The 24,494-nt window shown below is 37.7% G+C and overlaps 1 protein-coding gene across 1 annotated transcript; it reads right to left on the bottom strand.

Moving 5' to 3' along the window:
• Positions 1-4,951: 4,951 nt before the first annotated feature.
• Positions 4,952-19,513, bottom strand: LOC131947979 (opsin-3). The gene is made up of 7 exons (XM_059309414.1): positions 19,335-19,513; positions 15,713-15,870; positions 13,832-13,932; positions 12,342-12,441; positions 9,619-9,749; positions 6,603-6,696; positions 4,952-6,018 (listed from the first exon to the last, which is right to left on the bottom strand). Exons 1-7 carry the CDS (start codon positions 19,511-19,513, stop codon positions 4,952-4,954), a joined length of 1,830 nt encoding a protein of 609 aa, XP_059165397.1.
• Between the last annotated feature and the right edge of the window lie 4,981 nt (positions 19,514-24,494).

The raw sequence follows: 24,494 nt of genomic DNA on the forward strand, positions 1-24,494 counted from the left end.
GCACTATTATCTACACAATTGTTTATTTAATCAAAAGCACCATTATCTACACAATTGTTTATTTAATCAAAGGCACCATTATCTACACAATTGTTTATTTAATCAAAAGCACCATTATCTACACAATTGTTTATTTAATCAAAGGCACCATTATCTACACAATTGTTTATTTAATCAGAGGCACCCATAAACAACAGTCTCCGAAGCAAGTACAGCGAAGATACAGACCTTCATGAACAGCTACCTGACACAGATTTTAAAATTCAGGTGGCTGACAAAGTGCCGAACATAGAATTTTGGAGAAAAGCAAGACTGGGTGTCACATATGCTGCGAAAGGCTCACTCAAATGTGACTCGCCAAGCGCGTGATTGGAACCCCTAGGGAAAGCGGAAAAGAGGGCACCCTAGACAGACCTGGGGCGGAGTCTTCTCAAAGAACTGAAGCCAACAGGGATGTCTTTGGAGGCGGAAAAATTAATAGCCGGGGATCTATTAACAGAACTGTTTATTTAATCTAAGGAAATCACTATCAACAAAACTGTTTATTTATAGTCTAGTTTAATGTTTATACATTATGAGACAGTTCTTTATAAGTAGTTAAATTATCGGGTTACCGTTACCTTAGTCTTATAAAATTAGTATTTTTGTTTTCTCTGTTTTGCATCATTGATATTGTTGAGGTGAGTATTGTCAAAAATAGAAGTTTTAGCTGTAGGGCTAACGATCAACAGGGCAGATGGAGAAAAAATGTACATGTTGCTTGGCATATGAAGAGATGGCGTGGTCGCCATTATGCCCATCTGCCTTTACTTTCCCTAACGTCAGTCAGCTACCCGTGGTAGCCGGATGGGCACAGAGATGTCAAACTCAACCCCGCGTTTGAACTCGAGACTTTTCAGGTAAGCATTAGTACGCTCTACTCGATAAACGTATTTACAGCGCTACAAATCTACAGACGTAAGATGTCTAAAATAGTTGTAAAAAAAGTTTCAATGCCTTGCTTAAAACATCCTACAGATGCGGGGTGACAGAAATGTGTTCCTTAAATCAAAAATTATACTTTGCTTGGTCGAGTTGGATTTGAGTTGATCTCTTTTGTTTTGGTCTATCTAGCAAGGTCAAAAGTAACGAGAGCTGTAACAGACTGGGGGTTAAAGGTCGTCTCCTTAGTCACGTGATTGAGGAATGAAGCCTAAAGTAAACAAACGAATCACCCCTTCTCGACATTTTTTTAGCGTTGACTTTGCACATATACCTTGCACATGTATGGAAATGTGTTAATTAAAAAACAACTGCTTTTTCTAATCTAACATTTTTCTTGTTCTCTTTAAAAGTGTGTGTGTGTGCTTGTGTGTGTGTGTGTGCTTGTGTGTGTGTGTGTGATTTGGGGCTTCAAAATCTATTTGACTTTAACTAATTACTTATCCAACTTATACAACGCTTTATTTTATTTGTCTACAAAACTTTATATATATATATATATATATATATATATATATATATATATATATATATATATATATATATATATATATATATATATATATATATTGCTATTATTTGAAGCGTAATATATGCTACTGCAGACACTCTGGCTCCCGAGTATCTGCTGCCTTTGAGTGCCCAATCATTCTTTTAACACCTAACTTGCCGAGTGAAGACAGAATTACACCCTGCCTTTAACCCCTAACTCCCCGTGTGGTCTACACCCGTATGATTATCGCCAAGTGCCTGGCTAGTAAAAGCTTTTCTATTTTTAGTTGAAACCAACAACTTCCGGTTAGGGTCTCTGGGGATGAGGTACAAGCAGGGAGAAAATTGACAGTCTTAAGACTTTTCACTTTGTGGAGTTTTCGTTTTTCTGTATAGACCACTTAAACAGGCTTAGTTTGGCCGACTGTTTCATTGATTGTTTATGTAAGAGTGTTCAGGAAAGTAAAGAAAGCTGTTGTTTTACACGGTATTTCTACCTCGATATGTTTCACGATTTTTTTTTTAAATCCTGTCCGTTTTGTGTGGTAAACATCGTGAATTTTTTTTTAGAAGTATAAATAACTTTAAATTCAACATACGTATTTTTTCAGTAAATGTACATAAGTGATGAACTGAAATTGTCTGAACATATGTGTTTACCTCCTGAAGTAGGACCTAAATCCTGATGAGGGGTGGTACATAAATGATGTCACATTTGTTTGAGGGGGGGGGGAGGTTGTAGCCTGAAGTGTAACGTCATTTTAGGGTGGTGGTGGGGGGAGGGAGAGAGAAGAAGGGTAGGAAAAAATCGTCAAAAAAAAGAGTGACTTCATTAATTGGGAGACTGATAAAAATCAAAGGGAAGTAGAGTTGCTGGTCGTACTACTTTTTTAAATTCCGCAATTGCGGAACCGGAATTCTACTTCACCTATTCCGTCACCGATGAAGAACGCGACTAAACCATAGTGTGAGTAAAAACAGAAGAAATATAAAATAGATTTTGATTGTAATTAAATATGGGCAAAAAAAAACCTAAGATATGATATATTTTGTTTCGTTTATTACACAACATTCCATCTTTTTACCACTAGGAGTCACGTAATGCCTGTTGATACGAGAGAGATAAATAGAGAGGGGGGCAGATAGCAGGAGAGAATGACAAGGAAATTGGTCGCCAAAGTTGTAGTCCGATAGCTACTGGGGTGGGAGGGGCGAGGGCTGAGGGGAAAATGGCTGGCCTGCATACGTCTGTTTGTATACAGTATAAAACTTAAAATGAATATATTTTTGAAGCAATCTAAATTTTCCTGGTAAAACAATCATAATTATATCATTCCAAACTTTTAATATCAGTATAAAGAATATATTTTCATACAACATCAATGTATTACTTTTATATAAATAAAATACCAACGAATCCGACCATGATAGCTTTATTTACAAGTCATTATACATTTAACAAATTAATTTCCCCAAATTATATTTCAAACATAAAATAGTATAAATAGTATTAGCTTCGATTTGTTAAAACAGAAACATCACAGTTTTCATTAAAATCAACATGGTTTTTTTTTAAAATTAGCAACTGGAATGTTGGTTTGGTTATTTTTTTAAAAATTTAGTAATTAGCATCAATCAACAGTTCAATGATTAATTAGTATTAATTAACAGGGAATGAGAGCGACATTTAAAACAAAAAGCCATAACTAATGAGCACACTAATGACTGAACTATGGACATATTGACTACAAGAAAAATGTCTACGATCTTTGAGAAAATTTAAACTAAAATATGGAGAAAAATGTACCTAATCGATGTCTTTCGATAATTACGTGTGAATCATAATGAGGCAAAATGGTGAGATGTAAGCTTCAAGAGAGGTATGAAGATGAAACATGATGAAAAGATTCGTTGAGATAAGATGAAAATAGATGATGATAATACAAAGTGGTTATATATGATAGTGACACATAGTTGTGTGATATGATGGTGATATATCAAAGTAATATATCATAGTCACATGAAGGTCAATTATAATTTCACATAGCTGTTTAAATAGACCATCGATAAAGGATACACATCGTCATTAGTCTGTTAAATTGCGGCAAAGCAGTTGGTCTTATATCTTCACTTTCCTTCTTCCTGTTTATTTGAATGGCATCCACACATCCACACACACACACACACACATATGTGTAAATAATAAACAGACAAATAAATAAAGTAAATAAAGTAAATAAAGCAAATAAAGTAAATAAACTAAATAAACTAAATAAAGTAAATAAAGTAAATAAAGTAAACAAAGTAAATAAAGTAAATAAAGTAAAGTAAATAAAGTAAAGTAAATAAAGTAAAGTAAATAAAGTAAAGTAAATAAAGTAAATAAAGTAAATAAAGTAAATAAAGTAAATAAAGTAAATAAAATAAATAAATAAATAAACAAAAAAATAAAATATATATATATATGTATATATATATATATATATATATATATATATATATATATATATATATATATATATATATATATATATATATATATATGTATATATATATATAAATACATATATATATGTTATATATTTATATATATATATATATATATATATATATATATATATATATATATATATATATATATATATATATATATGTGTGTGTGTGTGTGTGTGTGTGTGTGTGTGTATGTGTATGTGTGTATTTTAGTTACAAGAGCGTGTCATTAATAATTATAAAAATCGTCGCAAAAAATCATATTTGTATCACTTAAGTAATAGCATCATCACACAAAAATACTTTATCGTAAAAGTTAACGTGTAACAGTAACATACAAAGAATACAATACGCATGTAAAAAAAAAAAGATATAGCATATCTCCATGCACATTTTGAAACGAATTAGATTATCAAAATTGGTTCCATGACAAATGATCTCTGGACATTTTGATCTCTCAGATATTTTGTCAGGGGATCATTTATTCATGGTATCATTTGTCCAGATACAATTTGTCATGAGATCTTTTGTCATGAGATATTTGTCCTTATTTCATTTGTGCGTGAGATATTAATTTTGGGATATTTTGTCTGAGATCATTTGTCATGGGATCATTTGTCCTGTCACCCAAAAATATGTGAAAAACATTGAAAATATATCCTTGTCTTAGTTATGGCAAATAAATATAACCTGGAATTCTTATATGAGCAATTAATTTCTATATTATTTTTGCTGCAATTGGTTTCAAGAGCAGGTGAAGTAGAGTTGAGCAGTTACTATTGCCTGTATGCATGTCTTCCCTCTTGACAGCTTGCAACGTTTAGTCCAAACCCAGAGCTATTTCACAACAAAGGCAAAGTATAATAGCAGTGACGTGCCAATATATTACACTTACAATAGACTAACCTCACTATAGCATGATTTTATTTTGTTACCAAAACATATTAGAAGCGATAAACGAACAGTATTTGGAAGAATTTATTTTTTAAACTTCCGATTGTTCTAAGAAAATTGTATTTTCGGGTAGGGAGGGTCTCCTTCTGTGCTCCCCGGGGGTCCTAACAGTCACCGGATGTGACGTCGAGCGTTTCATAGCCAGGTCCGTGGTCATCTCGGGTACAACCTGGCAAGCGACTTTGTTGCCGGACCCTCTGACGTAATACGACAACCGGCTCATTAAGCCGGTCTCTGGCGTCTTTTTCGCGAAATCAATCGTAGGTTCGGAGCGACTGTTTGACTTTTTTTGCTGGAGATTTTTCGATTCCTTCGTGGCGTCATCGAGATTGGTTCCAAAAACGTTTTCGGACTGCGACCTCTGAGTTTCGAGTTTAGCGCCTTGTTGCGCTAGGAATAAATCACTACCGGAAGTGGTACCGTTAGATCGGTTAAACTTTTTGTTTTTTCGTGTAGAGTTCACGGAACTATGAACTTGTAAGTTATTTCCGTGTACGGGAGAAATTCCGGTGATGTTTTTACTCGAGCCCACACAGTTGAAATCATCGTCCGTGACGTCTGTTCCGGTACAGTTGTCGTCTTTCAGGATTAGCGTACAGGCGCTGCTGGCCGCGGAAAGCGGTTCCCCGTGGATTTTGTTTGTGGATCTGTTAATCTCTGACAGAAAAGATGTCGTGGAGCTTTTTTTCATGGCGTTGGACATATACAGAGATGTCGTCACCGTGGACAAACTCAACTGCCGCGGCGCTTTTCTTTTTTCAGAATTTGCTCGTACCTTAAACGATCGTTTTGTTTTTAACTCCTTACCCCCATCTTCGTTACCAGTAGCAACGGGTTTGGCTTCCTCGCCCGCGTCGTCTTCGTCCTTGCTGATGGAGGCTTGGAAGATGGAGATTTTCTTCCCGAAGGGGAGCAGTGAGAAGAAGCCGGATCTGAAGTGGCTGTTCATGGCGACATAGATGATGGGGTTCCAGATGCAGGAACTTTTGGCCACTAGAGCCGGGATGGTTTCGATGAGACGGGACATTTGTGGTCGTGTGCCGAACGCTATGGTGAAACTGACGACAGCGTAGGGGGTCCAGGAGAAGACGAATAACGCTGGGGATAGAGTGTGGAAATAGAAGAGTAGAGTATAACTAGCGTATTACACGAGTATGACAATTGTATGCAATGAGTACGAAATGAGTTGGAAAAGAGTATAACAAGCGTATTACATGAGTATGACAATTGTACTAAATGAGTACGAAATAAGTAGGAAAAGAGTATAAAAGAAGTATGAAAAAAGTTCGACAATAGTATGAAATGAGTATGAAAAGAGTATGATAAGAGTATGAAAGAAGTACGACTAGAGTTTGATAATATATGACATTAATATGAAAAGAGTATCAGTTTCTTTTTTAGAAAAAGTTATTCAAGCTTAGGGGAAAATTGAAAATACAGTCCATCAATGCTTAATAATGCACATTATTTTAAAATATTTTTTGTTAATTTATTTTTAAATTCTTAAGATGAAGTTCAAAATTTATTTACAAATTTTAACAGAGATTATTGTGTAGAAAGTAATTTATTTGTATGTCTGTATGGTATATTGTAAAACTGTTTTGAAAGTTTTAAGTTATTGCTAAAAGTTTGAACGTAACATCAAAGTGATTAATTATGTTGTTGTTAAATCCTCATCCTACCAATCATGACAACAATAGTTTTGATCATGTGACACTCCATCTTGTAATGTTTTTTGGCGTTCCGAATGAAAGTTCCACGGAATACTTTGCGTACCTGCAAGAAAAAGGTAACGTTCCATATAAAAAAAAAGGATTCCTGGGTACACAAATGATCGTATTCACATACACAGACAGACAGACACACACACAGACAGACAGACCGATAAAACTGGGTATTTCCGACTCAAGGAGGAGTACAACGTGGAGGTTCGTTAAAATCACGATTTCGATTTATTTGCACGATTACAATACTTTCTTTTCAAGCTTTTCCATAGTAATCAGTCTGGGTTTAGAAAGTTTCATTCTTGTCACACTGCTCTGATTAAGATGAATGAAAACTGGCTTATAAATATTAACAAAAACCTACTCTGTGGCTCGCTGTTTGTCGATTTCAGAAAAGCCTTTGATTCTATTGATCACACCATACTTCTTAAAAAACTAATTCCATACAAATTCCACGACTTTACAGTTAGGTTACTTCACTCCTTTTTATCTAACCGATCTCAACGCGTGTTTCACCTTAATACCATCTCTTCACAGAAATATGTTAATATAGGGGTTCCACAGGGCTCAATCTTAGGTCCTTTACTTTTTTCTTTATACATTAATGATCTTCCATTACATATTGACGCTGGTCAGTGCGAGATGTTCGCTGATGATACTTCTTTGCATGTCTTTGCAGACAGTGCTGAGTCACTCAGTTACAAACTTCAAACATGTGCCAATCAGCTTGCAACTTGGACAAAATTTAACAAAATGAAACTTCACCCCGATAAAACCAAGTCAATGTTTATTACAACTCATCAGAAACGCCTTCGTCTTCCATCCACCGCATTAAACATTACTATAGACAATTCAAACATTGAACAGGTAGACAGTTACAAATGCCTAGGATTGTTTATAGATCACAACCTCACTTGGTCTGACCATATTCATTTTCTAAGAATGTCCTTATTAAAGACAACCTTTCAGTTAGCAAGGATAAAGAACTTTCTCAACTATAGGAGCAGGCTGGTTTTTTTATGAGGCTTTTATTCAATCCAGGTTGGATTATGCTTCTGTAGTGTGGAGCGGCAGCTTTATATCTAAGCAGCGTCCTCTTCTTTCTTTACAAAAAAGGGCTATAAAACTGGTTACTGGCTTGTCTAGTAGTATGGATTCTTTTCTTACAACTAAAATACTTCCATTAAATAAAAAGATAATATATACTAAATCAATTTTCTTATATAAAATATTCCACGAAACAGCCCCCTCTTACTTATCAGATCTATTTTCTTTTAACATAAAATTAAATCGTCGTCTCAATTTACCATTCCCTTATTCAACCTTTTTCCAAAAACATAGCTTCGCCTACTCTGGTTCTAATTTGTGGAACAATCTTCCTAATAAAATAAAGCTATCTAGATCTGAAAATATATTCAAATCTAAATTAAAACTAAAATTATTTAATGACCTAACTGACTCATTGTAACATTTCTCATTCATCTATTATATTCTCTTTTTTATCTCATTATGTATGATAGCTATGTACCATTGTTTCTTTATTCCACATTTTCAGTGCTATGTGTTACTGCTATGTGTTATTGAATTGCTTTACTTGTTTAAACGGCCAATGTGAAAAAAGGCCTTTGTGCCTACAATTGTAACCGTTGTTTGAATAAATTTGAATTTGAATAAATTTGAATTTGTACTCTGTGTAAGAGAAAGTAAAAATTTCAAGTATCTGATAAATGACCGGAGGTATCTCTTGACTGTCGGGCGGTGGGGGGTGGGGGTACGTAAGGCCCAGGCGACTCATGAAACTATGTGCACTTACAGGTGACGCTCATTAGTAAGAAAAGTGGGGAAAAAATTAAATTTGTTTAAATAAATCGTTTTAAGTAGTTTCTACAATTGAATTAATGAAACCAAAAATTAACTTTTTAAGTAATATAACAGAGTCAATTACAAGTATTATAAAAGTACTTTACAAGTATTATAACAGAGTAATTTACAATTAGTAATTTATAATAGGAATATTGTCTCAAAACAGATTGAGAACTCCTGGGCTATACCATTAAGTTTCCATTTGTGGGTGTTGGGCTATTCCATTATGTTTCCATTTGTGGGTGTTGGGCTATACCATAATGTTTCCCGTAAGAGAGTAAGACATTTTTTTTAAACTCTTGTTGCAGTCCCTCTTTTAGAAAAAAATTCTTTATTTATTACGTCACATGTTCTATTCCAGTTTCTCAAGGGTGCTACATTTAATCAGACAATTCCTAAAGGAGGAAAAATAATTTGGGAAGCCCTGATCTAAAATTTATGAGGGTAAAAAAACATATCGGTCCTAATTATAAGCTACATGCCACCAAAAGTAAGTTCTTTTTTTGCATTGGACAATCTCTAGGGCAGAGGAAGCAGAGTTCGTTTGTGTGTGTGTGTACATGTGTGTATGTGTGTGTGTGTGTGTGTGTGTGAAAACGGTGTGAAAAAATGGGAAAGTGTGTTTCGTTGCCTGGCAATCAGGTTAAAGTCAATCCTGGAGGGATGAGTTCAAGTACGGGATCCTAACGCAAGACTTTCGGGTTAGTAGTTGAGGTCACTATTTTCCGACCACACCGTCACACACTTGCAGTAAAAATGGAACTGATTATCAGCCCCACGTTCAGCAAGATCTACAATAAACGCAATCCAATCAATCCCCCATATACCACAAGACTCACACGGAGTTTTTTGCATGCATCACTTTGGGGGGGGGGGGGGGGGGGTGGGGCTCCGAAGAAAGTCTACCGCCCCCCCCCCCCCCCCCACCGAACGAAATGGAATTTATATAGAAAATATATACTTTTAACTGTGTCCGTACCCCCACCCCTCGACATTTTTAGCCCCCCCCCCCCGAAAATTTTAAGTGCCCCCCCCCCCTCCGGAGATGAAAGTCTGGTAGAAACACTGCACACAAACACACTAACATCCCCCCATATACCACATGACTTACAGCAAACACGATCCTAGCATAGCAGAATCCCATGATGATCAGGGGCAGTAGAAAGCAACCGATAAACAAAGCGATGATGAAGCTGAGAAAGTTGGTGTCTTTCCTGTTCCATGTCACACTGCAGGCCACGCCTGTAAGGATCACGTCAAGGGTTAAAATATGTAATAGTTTAGCATGTAAAGATCACGTCAAGAGTTAAAATATGTAAGTTTAGCATGTAAAGATCACGTCAAGAGTTAAAATATGTAACTGTGAACCACGTAAAGATGACTCGAACAGGTCAAAATCTGTAAGTGGCCATCCATAAATGACGTCACGCTTTTTTGGACGGTTTTTACCTCCCCCCTTCCCCTCCGTCACACGTCGTCACAAAAAGCCAGACCCCCACCCCCTTAAAATAACTACAACCTACAACCTACAACCCCCTTCAAAATTGCAGATGAATTTTTTTTAAACATCGATATTTTTCCAAAATCTTGTCTTAACTCTGTCAAAATAGAGTCCTTTAATCAATCCCTATTACAATTTATTAAAGTAGTTTTCTAAAATGGCTAAAATTCTTTTTCTAACATTGCTTTTTTATAATGCAAACGTGTGACGTCACACCATCTAACCCCCCCCCCCCCCCACCCCTCCTCGTCACACACCGTAACAAAATTACGTACTCCCCTCCCTCCTACAAGTGTGACGTCATTTATGGACGACCCCTAATTGTTTAGCACCTAAAGATCACGTGATGAGTAAAAATACTCAACGTGTACTCAACTTCTCAACGTGTGAAATTCACGTAAAGAAAAATGAAAATCTGCAACTGTTTAAATAAAACATGATTGAAACATTTCTGTGGTAATTCATTGTCACACTTGCAATAAATTTTCAAAATTTTCATTCATTTTTTTTAATTGATTGAAGGCAGCTAATTATTGGTTGTGTTGTTAGCATAAAAAATACATTCTGTGTCATGGTAACATGGGAATTTTCATCCAAACATTCTTGTTATCAATCTTTAGTTTTTATCTTTGAATGTTTTAATTTAAATCAAACTGGGAAAAAAAAACGATGACATCTTTAAATATTTGACAGTGATTTATTTGATTAAATGGGTACAACAGACATAAGGCTAGGATAGGTTAGGTTAGGTTAGGTTGGTGAGGTTGGGTTGGGTTGGGTTGAGTTAGGTTGGGTTGGGTTGGGTTGGGTTGAGTTGAGTTGGGTTGGGTTAGATTGGGTTGGGTTGGGTTGAGTTAGGTTGGGTTGGGTTGGGCTAGGTTAGCCTGTCGCACCTCCTGGGACATAGGCCGCTGACAAGAGCGTTAAAATATTAGATGCCTCTTTTCCTTACACAGATGTGACTCTTACCTAAGCCATCTACTCCCCGCGTAAACGTAAGTTACTTTGCCCACACACATATTACACGTATAATACCCACCTACGACATAACACACATATTATACGTCGAATTCTTACCTATGCCCTCACTCACCTAAATATATTACATCTGTAATACTCATCTTTACCCTTACGCACATATTACACATGTAATTATCACCTATGACCACACACACACATATATTACACATGTAATTCTAACCTACGGCCACACACATATTACACATGTAATGCTTACATATCACTACACACATATTACACATGTAATGCTCACCTATGATCACACATTTTACTCATGTAATGCTTACGTATGATCACACCACACATATTACACATGTAATGCTTACATATGACCACACACATATTACACATGTAATGTTCACCTATGACCACCCACATATTACACATGTAATGCTCACCTATGACCACACACACACATATTACACATGTAATGCTCACCTATGACCACACACACATATATTACACATGTAATGCTCACCTATGACCACACACATATTACACATGTAATACTCCCTATACCCTCAAACACATATATTACATCTATAATTCTCACCTATAATCACACACATATTACACATGTAACGCTTACCTATGACCACACACATATTACACATGTAATGCTTACCTATGACCACACACATATTACACATGTAATGCTTACATATGACCACACATATTACACATATAATGCTTACATATGACCACACATATTACACATGTAATGCTTACATATGACCACACATATTACACATGTAATGCTTACATATGACCACACATATTACACATGTAATGCTTACATATGACCACACATATTACACATGTAATGCTTACCTATGACCACACACACACATATTACACATGTAATACTCACCTATACCCTCAAACACATATATTACATCTATAATTCTCACCTATAATCACACACATATTACACATGTAACGCTTACCTATGACCACACACATATTACACATGTAATGCTTACCTATGACCACACACATATTACACATGTAATGCTTACCTATGACCACACACACACATATTACACATGTAATACTCACCTATACCCTCAAACACATATATTACATCTATAATTCTCACCTATAATCACACACATATTACACATGTAACGCTTACCTATGACCACACACATATTACACATGTAACGCTTACCTATGACCACACACATATTACACATGTAACGCTTACCTATGACCACACACATATTACACATGTAATGCTCACCTATGACCACACACATATTACACATGTAATGCTTACATATCACCACACACATTACACATGTAATGCTCACCTATCCCCTCCAGTGAGTACTGGTTCCATCCCACCAACGGCAGTGTCGCCCAGATAAAGCCAGCACAGAAGCAGAGGACAATAGCAAGATTGGCAGCTCTCTGGGGAAAAACATACGCAATCAGGTTACCATGACAACATATGCAAAATCAGGTCGCCATGACGACGTATGCAAAATCAGGTCGCCATGACGACATATATGAAATAAGGTCACCACGAGAAATCAGGTTACCATGGCGACACATGTGAAATAAGGTCACCACGAGGAAATATGTGTAATCAGGTTACCGAGCCGTTTTGTTGCCAGCTTATTTTCTCTTTCTGCGAGATCTAAAATAAAGGGGGGGGGGGGGGGGCTGAGAGCATTAGCACCAATTTGCCCATTGTTACATCACTTGTCGGATGGTTTGTCAGACACAGAAATACAATTTGTTGGACAGCCACATACACAGGAATGCAATCTGTTGGACAGGCACACATATCAAATACATCTTGGGATGTCGCCCATGTAATTATTACATGCCGTTATGTCGCACCAATAAATTCAGCGTTTTGCGACATCGCTATGATGAATAAAGCTTGTTCAAATATCTTTCTCTCTCTTCCGCCAAGCCTTGTTCCATATCAACCCCCCCCCCCCTCCCATCCTAAAAGATTAGAACAATGTGTTTGTTATATCGAACCTCGTTTGATTCACCGCCAAGTTTTACCCTATGCCATTCCCAAATTCTGCCCTATGCCGTTAACCCGAAAAGTGCGCACTTTACATACCAGATAAACACAGCCACATACAAAACTCACAACACCGATCAGAAGTAAATGTGATCAATTCTGGAATATGACGCCATGATCTTTTAAAAATTTGATCACGTGACCGTTTCAAGACTAGAATGAAAACCCGCTTCTTTCTCTTCTTCAATTCAAAAAGTCTGAACCTTCAGAAAAAAAATATTTTTGGATTTTTTGTTTTTTTTTTTGTTTTCCCGCGAAAATTGCTAGCCAAGATCCGTTTCACGTCCTGGTTGTTCTATTTGATTTACATCTTCTGCTCGGCACATTTTAACGATGGGGTGCCGGGTCCTCGAATGATGGAATACAAGAGTAATGTTTTTTTTCAGCTGTTGGGGTTAATAGCTGATGCACGGATTGTGGGGTTAACATAGTAACACTGGCCTTAGTCGTCTAGTTTGGCTTTATCTGATCCACACATATTAGTTTTTTAAAGTCTCTCTTTCATACGAGCTTATGAAATCAAATAGATTTATAGCCAGTTTGAAAGTGTAAACTCTGTGATCTAAACATAATGTTTGTGACTTCAGTAATTTTAGCTCTTTTCTCTGAAGTTGTATTTAAAAGCGAAACAACACTGGTAAAAAATGTCATTACACAGGTCTCTGAGTACAGGTTATTTGATGACCTACCTGTAATATAGCTACAAACACAGAAGATGACCTACCTGTAATATAGCTACAAACACAGAAGATGACCTACCTGTGAAATGACCAGAGACGCGATAGGTTTGACGATGATGAAGTACCTGTCCACAGAGATGGCGGTCAGCAGGTAGATGGACGTGCAGGCGAGGAAGTAGACTGGGGGAGGATGTAAAACATGAGTCTGTGTGTGTGTGTGTGGGGGGGGGGGAGGGTTGTGGGGGGGGGGGGGGTAGATGGACGTGCAGGCGAGGAAGTAGACTGGGGGAGGATGTAAAACATGAGTCAGTTGGTGGGTGGGTGGGGGGAGGGGTGTGGGGGGGGGGGGGGGGTAGATGGACGTGCAGGAGAGGAAGTAGACTGGGGGAGGATATAAAACATGAGTCAGTTTGTTGGTGGGGAGCGAGAGGTGGGTGCTGGGGGGGGGGGGGTTTATATGGACATGCAGGAGAGGAAGTAGACTGGGGGAGGATGTAAAACATATCAATTTGTGGGTGGGTGGGTGGGTGGGTGGGGGAGCGATGGGGGCTGGGGGGGTGGCAGCAGACACAGAAAAACGCAGGCTGCTTTCACTCTTTCAGTTCGAATTTTAGTTTATTTGTCCTATTTCCCAACTGAGAGAGGTTATACACTACGAGCCGACCCGCGGTGTATCAAACGCCGCTATTTTGTTGTTTTTTCTACTTTTCAGTAATTCATAATTTGTGAATTCGACAGTACCAACGCTGCCATTGAAAATATTTGCTTTAAAACACTAAACCCCCACTCCCCCCCCCCCCCCCGTAAAAGCAGCCTCCTCTTAGTTACCTCCTCTAAGTTTAAAATCGTTTCAAACTGAATTATCTGCCCCTAATAGCCGTCACCAAACCCGGTTCTACGATTGTTTTGTAAACATTTAGCGTGAACTACAACTCACCTGACCATGTGAGGGGGGTGGGGGTGGGTGGGGGGTGGTAGCGATAGAGAGGAAGAGAGGGGACTGCAAGGCGCGCGCTTGCAGCTTGTTTTCTAACGTCTCCCAGAAGAGAATTATATATATAGATAGCAGGTCACTAAGTACCAATAAGGATTTTTTTTTACATCGAATAAGTAAAGAGAAAAAAAAGGAAACAGAAAAAAACTCATAAAAAACTTTAGTCAAATGTAAGTAGAAAAAAAGAAAATATCAAAACTGAATTATTGACTCAAGCCTTGAGGGACTTGTGTGTATGTGGTGTACAAGTTACATGCATATTAAATTAGATGGCATTTATTTCAGCACGTATTTTATTCGATAAAAGTTCAAGAAAGGTGAAATCGGTACACATTATACAATTTTAAAGGGTCAGTGGGGAATAGCGACCAACAGAGGATGCATTTTATTTCAATAAAATCAATTTGAATATAAAGTAGGTGAAGGGGAGGGGGGGGGGGGGGGCAAAGCTTAGCTATCAAGGCCAGTAGAATCAAGATTCCAGGAGCTTAGCAAGGCTCGATCTAATGTAACACGTGACCTTGTAGCTTTGAGGCTTTAAGCGATGGGAATCTTAACACGGATGGATATAAATCTAATACAACAGACGGATATATATCTAATACAACAGATGGATATACATCTGATACGATGGATCTGTATAATCTAATTAAGATCAAAGGCAGAACATGGCAGATAATGGACATCTTAACAGTGTCAATGGCATAAATAGTATAAGATAGGTATGAATCTTAACAGTTAAGGGCAGAAAAGGGCCGATGGTGTATACAAAACTTACAGTGAAAACTACAAGGGCAGAAAGGGCAGATGTTGGACTTGAATCTTATCACTGTCGGGGGCAGAACAGGGCAGACGGTGTATACAAATCTTACCAGTGAAAACTACAAGAGCAGAAAGGGCAGATGTTGGACTTGAATCTTATCACTGTCGGGGGCAGAACAGGGCAGATGTTTATACAAAACTTACCAGTGAAAGCATCAAGGGCACACAGGGCAGAAGACTTGATGTAGGTCTCCAGCAGGGCGTAGTAGGCAGGTATCGGGGCGCCGATGATGCTCATGAGAACATCACAGACACACAAGGCAGCGATGAAGCTGTTGGTGGGCGATCTCAACTCACGGTACCTGAGATGTGGTCAGTTGGTCAGTTGGTCAGTTGGTCAGTTGGTAAGTTGGCCAGTTGGTTAGTTGGTCAGTTGGTCAGTTGGTCTGTGTGTAAGTTGGTAAGTTGGTATGTTGGTCATTTGTTCAATTGGTCAGTTGGTCAGTTGGTGCTTGGTTTAGTCTGAGTTTCTCCCAGGCATCTCTTCGAGGAAGGCGGGGGCAAACCCTCCCCCCATCTCCGAAGAAACTATATCCGCCCCCCCCCCCCACCCCGAACAAAATAAATTTTGTATAGAAAACATATACTTTTACCAGTGCCCCCCCCGGAAAATTTAGTAAGACCCCCCCCCCCCCCCCACCGAGAAAAAAGTCTGGAAGAAACACTGGTTTAAGTAAGCAGCATGATTTTAAAATACACTGTGTCCCAGTTAAGTTTAGATGGTTTAAAGTACTGTGCTCAGTTTTTACTTAAAATACAGTGGGTTCAAGTGTAAACAGTTTTGGTCAAATTACCAAGAAGAAAAGAACATGAAACTTGACTTTGATTATAAAATATTACCACACCATACGTAACGGCCTATTCTAATTTTGGACGGACTTGGGTTTCATTACGTGTTTCGAAATATAACAAAGTATTATAAAATGACTGTCTAGTGTCGAAAATTAATGACGTATGCAGGGAGCTTTTAAAGGACCGCATAAATGAAACTTTATTAAATAAAGAAAACATGTGTCACTATTTTATCTATTTTCTGAATAGCTTTGCTTAAAATTAAAAAGCGAACCACGCTTTTCTTTACAGTTATTTAAATAGGAGTGAGTTATTATAGATTTAATAAAGAAAATAATTTATTTTCTACTTTTTAGTGCATAATTATGTAAAAGCTTTTTAAAATACGTTATCTAAATTATTTTTTGGTGTAAAACTCACTTAATTTTTTAATAACATAAGTGATCTATATATTATTTTCAACGCATTTGAAAACGTTATTATTAGTTTAAGTTCTAGAAGGCACAAAATGGGCCATGAAAGTGAGTAACAATTAACAATGCGTTATTTGCTGACTGTGCGTGACCTTGAACTAAAAGTTCAGACCTGATTGTCAGGAGCAATTATATCAGACGACGTAGTGCTTCCAACGAACAATGGATGAGTATTGGCTGGGGACTGTTCGTTAATGAAAACACAGTACCGGTATATTCGTGTGAACCTAGCGTGATTCTAGTGTGACTCTAGTGTGACCCTAGCGTGATTCTAGTGTGACTCTAGTGTGATCCTAGTGTGATACTAGTGTGACCCTAGTTTGAGTCTAGTGTGACCCTAGTGTGATACTAGTGTGACCCTAGTGTGATTCTAGTATGACCTAGAGTGAGTCTAGTGTAAGTCTAGTGTAAGTCTAGTGTGACCCTAGTGTGACCCTAGTGTGACCCTAGTGTGACCCTATTGTGACCCTAGAGAGAGTCTAGTGTGACCCTAGTGTGACCCTAGTGTGACCCTAGAGAGAGTCTAGTGTGACCCTAGTGTGACCCTAAGCAGACGACTACGGTAAACTTCGTTAGTTAATTTTGCTCAGTCTCGTTTTGAACTTGGTCGTGAGAACATAAAAGTTCTAAAACCCGAAACCAAACAGTTCTAGAATACACACACACAAGTTCTAGAACCCACCAAACAGTTTTAGAACCCGATACAAAACTGTTCTAAAACACACCAAACTGTTCTAGAACTGACCACAATGTTCTATAACCTGACACCCAATTGTTCTAGAACCTGACACCCAACTGATCTAGATCTCACCACGAAGTTCTAGAACCCGACAGCAAACAGTCCTATAACACACCAAACTGTTTAGATCTGACCACGAAGTTCTACAACCTGACACCCAACAGTTCTACAACCTGACACCCAACAGTTCTAGAACCTGACATCCAACAGTTCTAGAACCTGACACCCCACAGTTCTAGAACCTGCCATCCAACAGCCCAATGTGCCAACAGCCGATACTCTATTGATTCCCACGCTTCTGGCCGCCGAGGAATTACGCGCTTGATTCTCCTCTTTTATTCATTGTCTCGTGATCTCACACGAAATCTCGCGAGAGCCCTCCCCTCTCCCCCCTAGACCCCCCACCCCCCTCCTTTGACTTCCTTTACATTAGGATAAAAATAGAAAGATCTCGCAAGGAAATCCATAAAAAATTAATCTTGCCCAGCTTCTCTACGCATTGAATCCCCCTCCCTCCCCCTGTATCCTTGTAGACATGTCCCAGCCGTTAGGACCTTTTTCCTTGATGTCCTCTGATTGTCCTAAAATAGAAAAACAACACTCAGTTCTAGTCAGACTTTCGAATATAGAAACAGCCTGCGGGCTATTCGGAGACCAGTTCGCTGTTTGAGAAAATTGGCTTTCATATATCCCGGGCAAAACGGTGTCAAGCTGTGTCTATTCACCGGCTGTGTTGAACGATCGGGTTTTCCCACTTTAGCATTAGCAACAAGTGACCGGGGTTTCAGATTTTAAAATTAAACCAAAACAAAATTAAAGTCTCACTATATCTCTAGAGCCGGAATAGTTTTTCCTTTTTTAACATAACTGCTATAAATAGCCATACGCTTTTATTTTCGGTTCTTTTTTTTTTTGTCTAAAATTCATAAAAGGTGTATAATTTAAAAACTATTATTAAAAAATAATTTAAAAGAAAACAACCCGAAAATATAAACACAGAAGATTATGATTTGACCTAATTTGACTCAAGTCTTAATAGACGAAAGTTTACTTCTGGTACAAATAGGCTACCTGAATGATTACTTTTGGAATATGACTACCTTGATGAGTTGTATTTGATTTTCTTACTCTTATTGAAATTCATGACAATGACAACTGTAAACATGTCAAAAGAAGGGGAAAAAAGACAAAACCTCAACGGGTTAAATTTAGACGTTAAAGTTTCGTCACAATGATTCTATTCCAAGAAAATCAGTAGCTGGGTATAAAGTTATTGTACATTGCCATTATATACTGATTTCTTATGTTTTGTGCATTCAGGTAAAAGTAGAACGCAATTCTAAAAGTTTTAAGATAGAAATAAATGAATAAATAAAGGAATAAATAAATGAATGAATAAATAAATGAATAAATAAATGAATAAATAAATGAATAAATAAATGAATAAATAAATGAATAAATAAATGAATAAATAAATGAATAAATAAATGAATAAATGAATGAATGAATGAATAAATAAATGAATAAAATGAATAAATAAATGAATAAATAAATGAATAAATAAATGAATAAATAAATGAATAAATAAATGAATAAATAAATGAATAAATAAATGAATAAATAAATGAATAAATAAATGAATGAATGAATAAATAAATGAATAAATAAATGGATGAATAAATGAATGAATGAATAATAAATGAATTATCAAATGAATAAATAAATAAATAAAAGAATAAATATTTATTGACTAACTACCCACCTGATGAAGACAGCAATGGCGAGCCCATTAAACAGGGTCCCAACAGCCGTGACCCCAAGAAGGGTGACCCCAACTATGATGTAATCCAATCGACTAACTCCTTGAGTATAGTCCAGGTCAACATAACTGTCCAGAGCAGGTGCAGTAGAGGTTATCGAAGTAGTATTGACGGTGGTCATAATCCCCAGGTTCCAGAGATATAGCGTTAACCTGTTCCAGGTATACAGCCCTAATATGTTACCTTTGGTGGGTGTTGTTTCTTCTTACCTGGGTATAGAGCATTGTCGTGCTCTGATGGAGGTGTGTGTTGGTGCTGGTGTACTGTTGTTGGGGTATGTTGGTTTTTTGTTGCTGATGTGTGTTGGTTTTGTGTTGGTATGGTGTGTTGGTGTTAGTGTTCTGTTGATGATGTGTGTGGCTATTCGTGTTGGTGGGCTGTTGCTGATGTGTGTTGGTGTTCTGTTGCTGGTGTATGTTGCTGCTGATGTTATGTAGTTGGGGTGAGATGTTGGTGGTGGTCAGTTGCTGTTGGTGTTGGTGGGCTGTTGCTGGCGTGCGCTGGTGTTCTGTTGCTGATGGTCAGTTACTGGAGTATGTTGTTGCTGATGTTCTGTAGTTTGGGTGTGATGGTGTTGGTGTTGGTGGTCAGTTGCTGGTGTATGTTAGTGTTCTGTTGATGGCGTATGTTGTTGCTGATGTTGTGTTGTTGTGATGGTGTTGGTGTTGGTGTTGGTGGTCAGTTGCTGGTGTATTGGTGGTCTATTGATGGTGTGTTTGGCATGTGTTGGTGTGTCAACATTGTTAATGTCATTGGTGTTGTAAAATTTATATTGATGTCGGTCGCTGCTTCTGGGAAAAATTGGTTGTTATTATGCCTGTGGTCTATTGATGATGTGCTTGGCATGTGTTGGTGTGTGTTAATATTGTTAATGTCATTGCCTGCTTCAACGAATCTCTGGCTGTTATTATACCTTGTGGTCTATTGATGATGTGGGCTAGTGGTTAGTTGATATTATAGGTCAGTGGTCAGTTGTTGACAGGCTGTTCTGTCAAGTCTTCAGCCAGCGCCTACACAGTTCACTCACAGCCAGCAGTACAAAAAACGTGGGCTGTAAGTGTAGGGGAGGCAGGCGGTGGGGGCTGAATGTAATTATTCTCTATTCGCCTCCAGCCATCTCTATGGCTCTCACTTCTGCTGGGGTTCTCAAAACATCCAGGGTCAGTCTCAAGAACTTTCTAGAACTCTTCGTCTTTCAATAGCATGTCTTTGGGTACACAATTTAGTAGTTGTAGAACTCTGATGTTTAGATCTTCTAAGATGTGTCTAAATAAAGCTGGTACTTTTACTAGGATAATTCTACTCGGATGTCTTGATCTTTGAGCTGCACAAAGGAAATGAAATACACAAAACATTTAGCGATTAGAAGTGTTTAAAACATTGTAAATAAAATACTTTCAAACATACATACTAAAAACTACTGGTTAACGTGTAGTAAAGCTGATTGTGTGATGTTAGCAAAAGAATCTTGTCTTTGTCGATATTTTACCAATATATGGGGGAGGGAGGCTAAGAACTGAGGCAGTAGCAAGTTTGGCAAATATTAAATTAACTTGAGTTGTATAATACGAATCAACGGCTAGGAACAGAGGCTTATCAAAGGTTATGCAAACAGTAGATAAACCTTAGTTGTATAATAGGATCAAAGACTGAGAACAGAGGCTAGGCAAAGATTAGGCAATCAGTAAATTAACCCGAGTTGTATAACATAATCAAAGGCTGAGAACAGAGACCGTTAAAAATTTGTCACTCAGTAAATTAACCTGATTACTTAAAGCTCTTACTTTTTTTTTAAAGAATGCTGTAACAGAGAGGCCAAAAATAAACTGTACGGGCATCAACTAAACGCCTGCCGATTCCAAATTTTCAGTGAAGAGGTGAAAATAATATGAACTGTTTTAGGGGTTAGAGCGAGTGGGTTCCTAAGTCGAGACATTATAAGATCGAGCGGGTTCAATGTCAGGACAAAATTATGGCCAGTAAGTTCGTAAGTCGGGGCACACACAAAAAAACAGTTTTTTTTTTAAAATCATTTAACCGTATCAGAGCATATTGAAAATACTACGAATTCATTGGAATTACTGTTCTACCCCTCCTGTATTATGTTTATCGGGTGCGTGTGTGGGGGGGGGGGGGGGGATGGAACAGAACTGAGACAAAAAGATTATGTAGGGATTCTTAACATGGTATTAGAGAAGGGTTATAGGAAGATGTTTGGAATTAGAAAACACCGATTCTCATAAAGAAACAAAGCTTCGATATAAAACAGTATTACCATCTTTTATCTACAAGATTTTCTTTTAGCTTGCATAGTAAAACTGGATTTTCTTCGTAAAATCCTTATAAAATATTAACTTTAGCATGCCATTTGTTGCGATGTAAGGTTTTTACTTACAAAATTTAAACCAAAAGTATTTAACTTCAATATTTTTTTCATTGACAAGCATTATAAAACATAATCACCCAACGGGGACCAAGGCTTTCATTTATAATTCTATAAGTCTTTGTGTACTGTTATAACTACAGAAGTGTATAAACAAAAGCTTGTTTTATAAAAGCTTTTTAATGTTTTTTATTGATTGTGTGGCTCATATTCCTGTTACCTTGGTATTATTTTTTTATTTTAAATTCAATTCTTGCAACAATCACTGTTCGCACTACGTATTATATGAGTTAAGTTGATAAAAAGAAAGTCAATTTTTATACCCTTCAAGATGACTAAAAAAATCAGGGAGTAAGATAGGTCGAGTTATTTATAGCACAGTAACTCTATACATTCGTCACTACTTTTTTACCGGGGTTATTCTGAGTTATATTTATCAAGCCAATCGCCTGTCAGTTTTTTTTTCTCTAATACAAAAATAATTTTACGTATCTCAAAATAATAACAGGTTGAAACAGAGGCGTAGCGACCCTTCCCGTCGCCCTAGGACAAACTTTCGATTTGCACCCCCACCCTCAAACTTTCGACTTGCACCCCCCTCAAACTTTCAATTTGTTTTTCCAACCCATTTTGGCGCCCCCTAAGGTCGGCGCCCGGGGATATATGCACCCCCCCCCCCCTCGCTACGCGTCTGGATTGAAATCTTAAAGCAAATTTATACGTTTTTTTTAGAGCGCAGTTAGTATTAATTTAATAAGCTGGTTAACTATATTTGAAGCGTTTATCTGGTAAAAAAAATATGTTTACGCACCTCTAACTAATAACAGATTGAAATTTTCAAGCCAAGTAATTACAAATTTAATTAGGGCGAAGTTGTTAAATTAATAAGCTGTTAACGATATTTAATGTGCTTGTTTTTATCTGGTAAAAAATATGTTTACATACCTCTAAATAAAATAACAAGCAAAGCTATCAGTTTATTTGGAACGAAGTTATTACTTTAATAAGCTAGTTAACGATATTTAAAAAAAAAAGATGATCCGGGTTCATGACCTCTTTTTGCTGAAAGCTTTATGGGATTATTTTCTTATTTCTAATTTACAGTCTGGTACCTGCTAGACAGATTAATAATTTTTTAAAGCCGGGCTGAGACAGGCTTATCGTATAGTCTAACTAAAACACCTTCAAAGACAGCCTTACCTAAGCTTTGGTAATTTCATTTTTCGCACCTTTGAAAACCTCCCTCACATCCTGTCTGGGACGTCAGTGTTGAGTTATGTTAGTGTGTGTGTGTGTTTGGGGGGGGGGGTGTTTTTGTGGTGTTATCGGTACTCTAAGTTATCTTTCCCTGGCGGAGTTTTTTTTTTATCTCCCGTGGTAACATGGAGACGGATAAGAAGAATGGGAATTCGTTGATAAATGGAGAGATGGCAAGCTGTCAATTTGTGTGCTGCAGGTGGGGTAGGGGTAGGGGGGGTAGTTTTGTGTGAGGGGGGAAGGAATGATCAGAATGGGGTAGTGTTGTGTGAACGGAAGGGAATGAACAGACATCCAAAACAATTCATATTATTTGCTTACTTCTTAGTTTTTTGAAACATTCACGTTTATCTAAGCTCCAACCTTTGCTTTTATTTCCAATTTTAGTAAAGTAATAAAACGGGAGTGATCTCACTTAAACTTTCTCGCCTATTCTTGTATAACGGTTGGGATGGCACCAACAGTAGATATTGGGCTGTAGATATAGTCGCTAAGTTTGTGACAAAACTGTTTGTCTTTCTAAAAAATGGATAAAGTTTTTAGAGTTCCCTACTTCATAAGAATATGAGAAATCATTAAACTATGAAGGATTTTGAGAAATCGGACGTAATCAATAAAAATAAAACATAGGTTATCAGAATCAATAACAACGAGGTCCTGCCCATACAGCTAAATTGATAAGATATACGAGAAACACATTCACCTATCCTGGAAGTGTGATCAATAAGGACGGGGGAGCAGACGAGGACACAAAAAGCCGTATCAACAGTGCCAGATGTACCTTCAATTCACTGCGCCAAATAGGGAATTGCACAGTCTTGTACTCCAGAGCAAGATAAGAATCTTCAACACACTGGTTACAGCAGTATTATTTTATGGCTCGGAGACCTGGAGGGTTACCAAGGCAAATACAGACAGGCTGCAGTCGTTCACAAACAGATATTTACGACAGATCCTTAAGATTAGATGTCTAGACAAAATGTCAAACAAAGACCTGAAGTAAGACACAAAGCAACAGCTAATTGACAGGAACATTAAGGCCTGTAAATGGGGGTGGATAGGGCAGGCCCTGAGGAGGTAAGAGGACAACACCGAGAGGCAGGCGTCAGACGGGAATCCCCGGGGATAGGGGACAACATAGAGAGGCAAGCGTCAGACGGGAATCCCCGGGGGTAGAGGAAAGTGGGCCGGACAAAGAAATCCTGGAGAAGGACAGTAGAAGGAGAAGCAAGGGCTGCTGGGCTTATGTGGGCTCAAAATCCAGAGCCGCCCTAGCCATGTCCTGTTGAGAGGTGGAACTACAGCCCTTTGCTCCTCAGGAGAGTTGTAAGTAAAAGTAAAGTTCCCTTTTCAAACCTGACGGTCTATAGGGCAAGTGAAGTAGTGTTCACTTGTTTCTGTGACCTCGGCATATGAAGAGATAGTGTGGTCAGCACTATGCCCAGCTGCCTTCAGTGTTTCT

This window comes from Physella acuta, unplaced genomic scaffold (assembly GCF_028476545.2).
Source record: "Physella acuta isolate Inbredline_101_S28 unplaced genomic scaffold, ASM2847654v3 ptg000619l, whole genome shotgun sequence".
Lineage (NCBI taxonomy): Eukaryota > Metazoa > Mollusca > Gastropoda > Physidae > Physella > Physella acuta.

What these genes read in the sequence shown, in the direction of transcription:
- LOC131947979 (XM_059309414.1), bottom strand. Translation starts at nt 19,513, where the DNA reads ATGACCACCGTCAATACTACTTCGATAACCTCTACTGCACCTGCTCTG. An exon ending in TGCCCTTGATGCTTTCACTG is followed by an intron (nt 13,933 to 15,712) that starts GTAAGTTTTGTA and finishes ATCCTCCCCCAG; the next exon opens with TCTACTTCCTCGCCTGCACG. An exon ending in ATGCTAGGATCGTGTTTGCT is followed by an intron (nt 6,697 to 9,618) that starts GTAAGTCATGTG and finishes TTTTTCTTGCAG; the next exon opens with GTACGCAAAGTATTCCGTGG.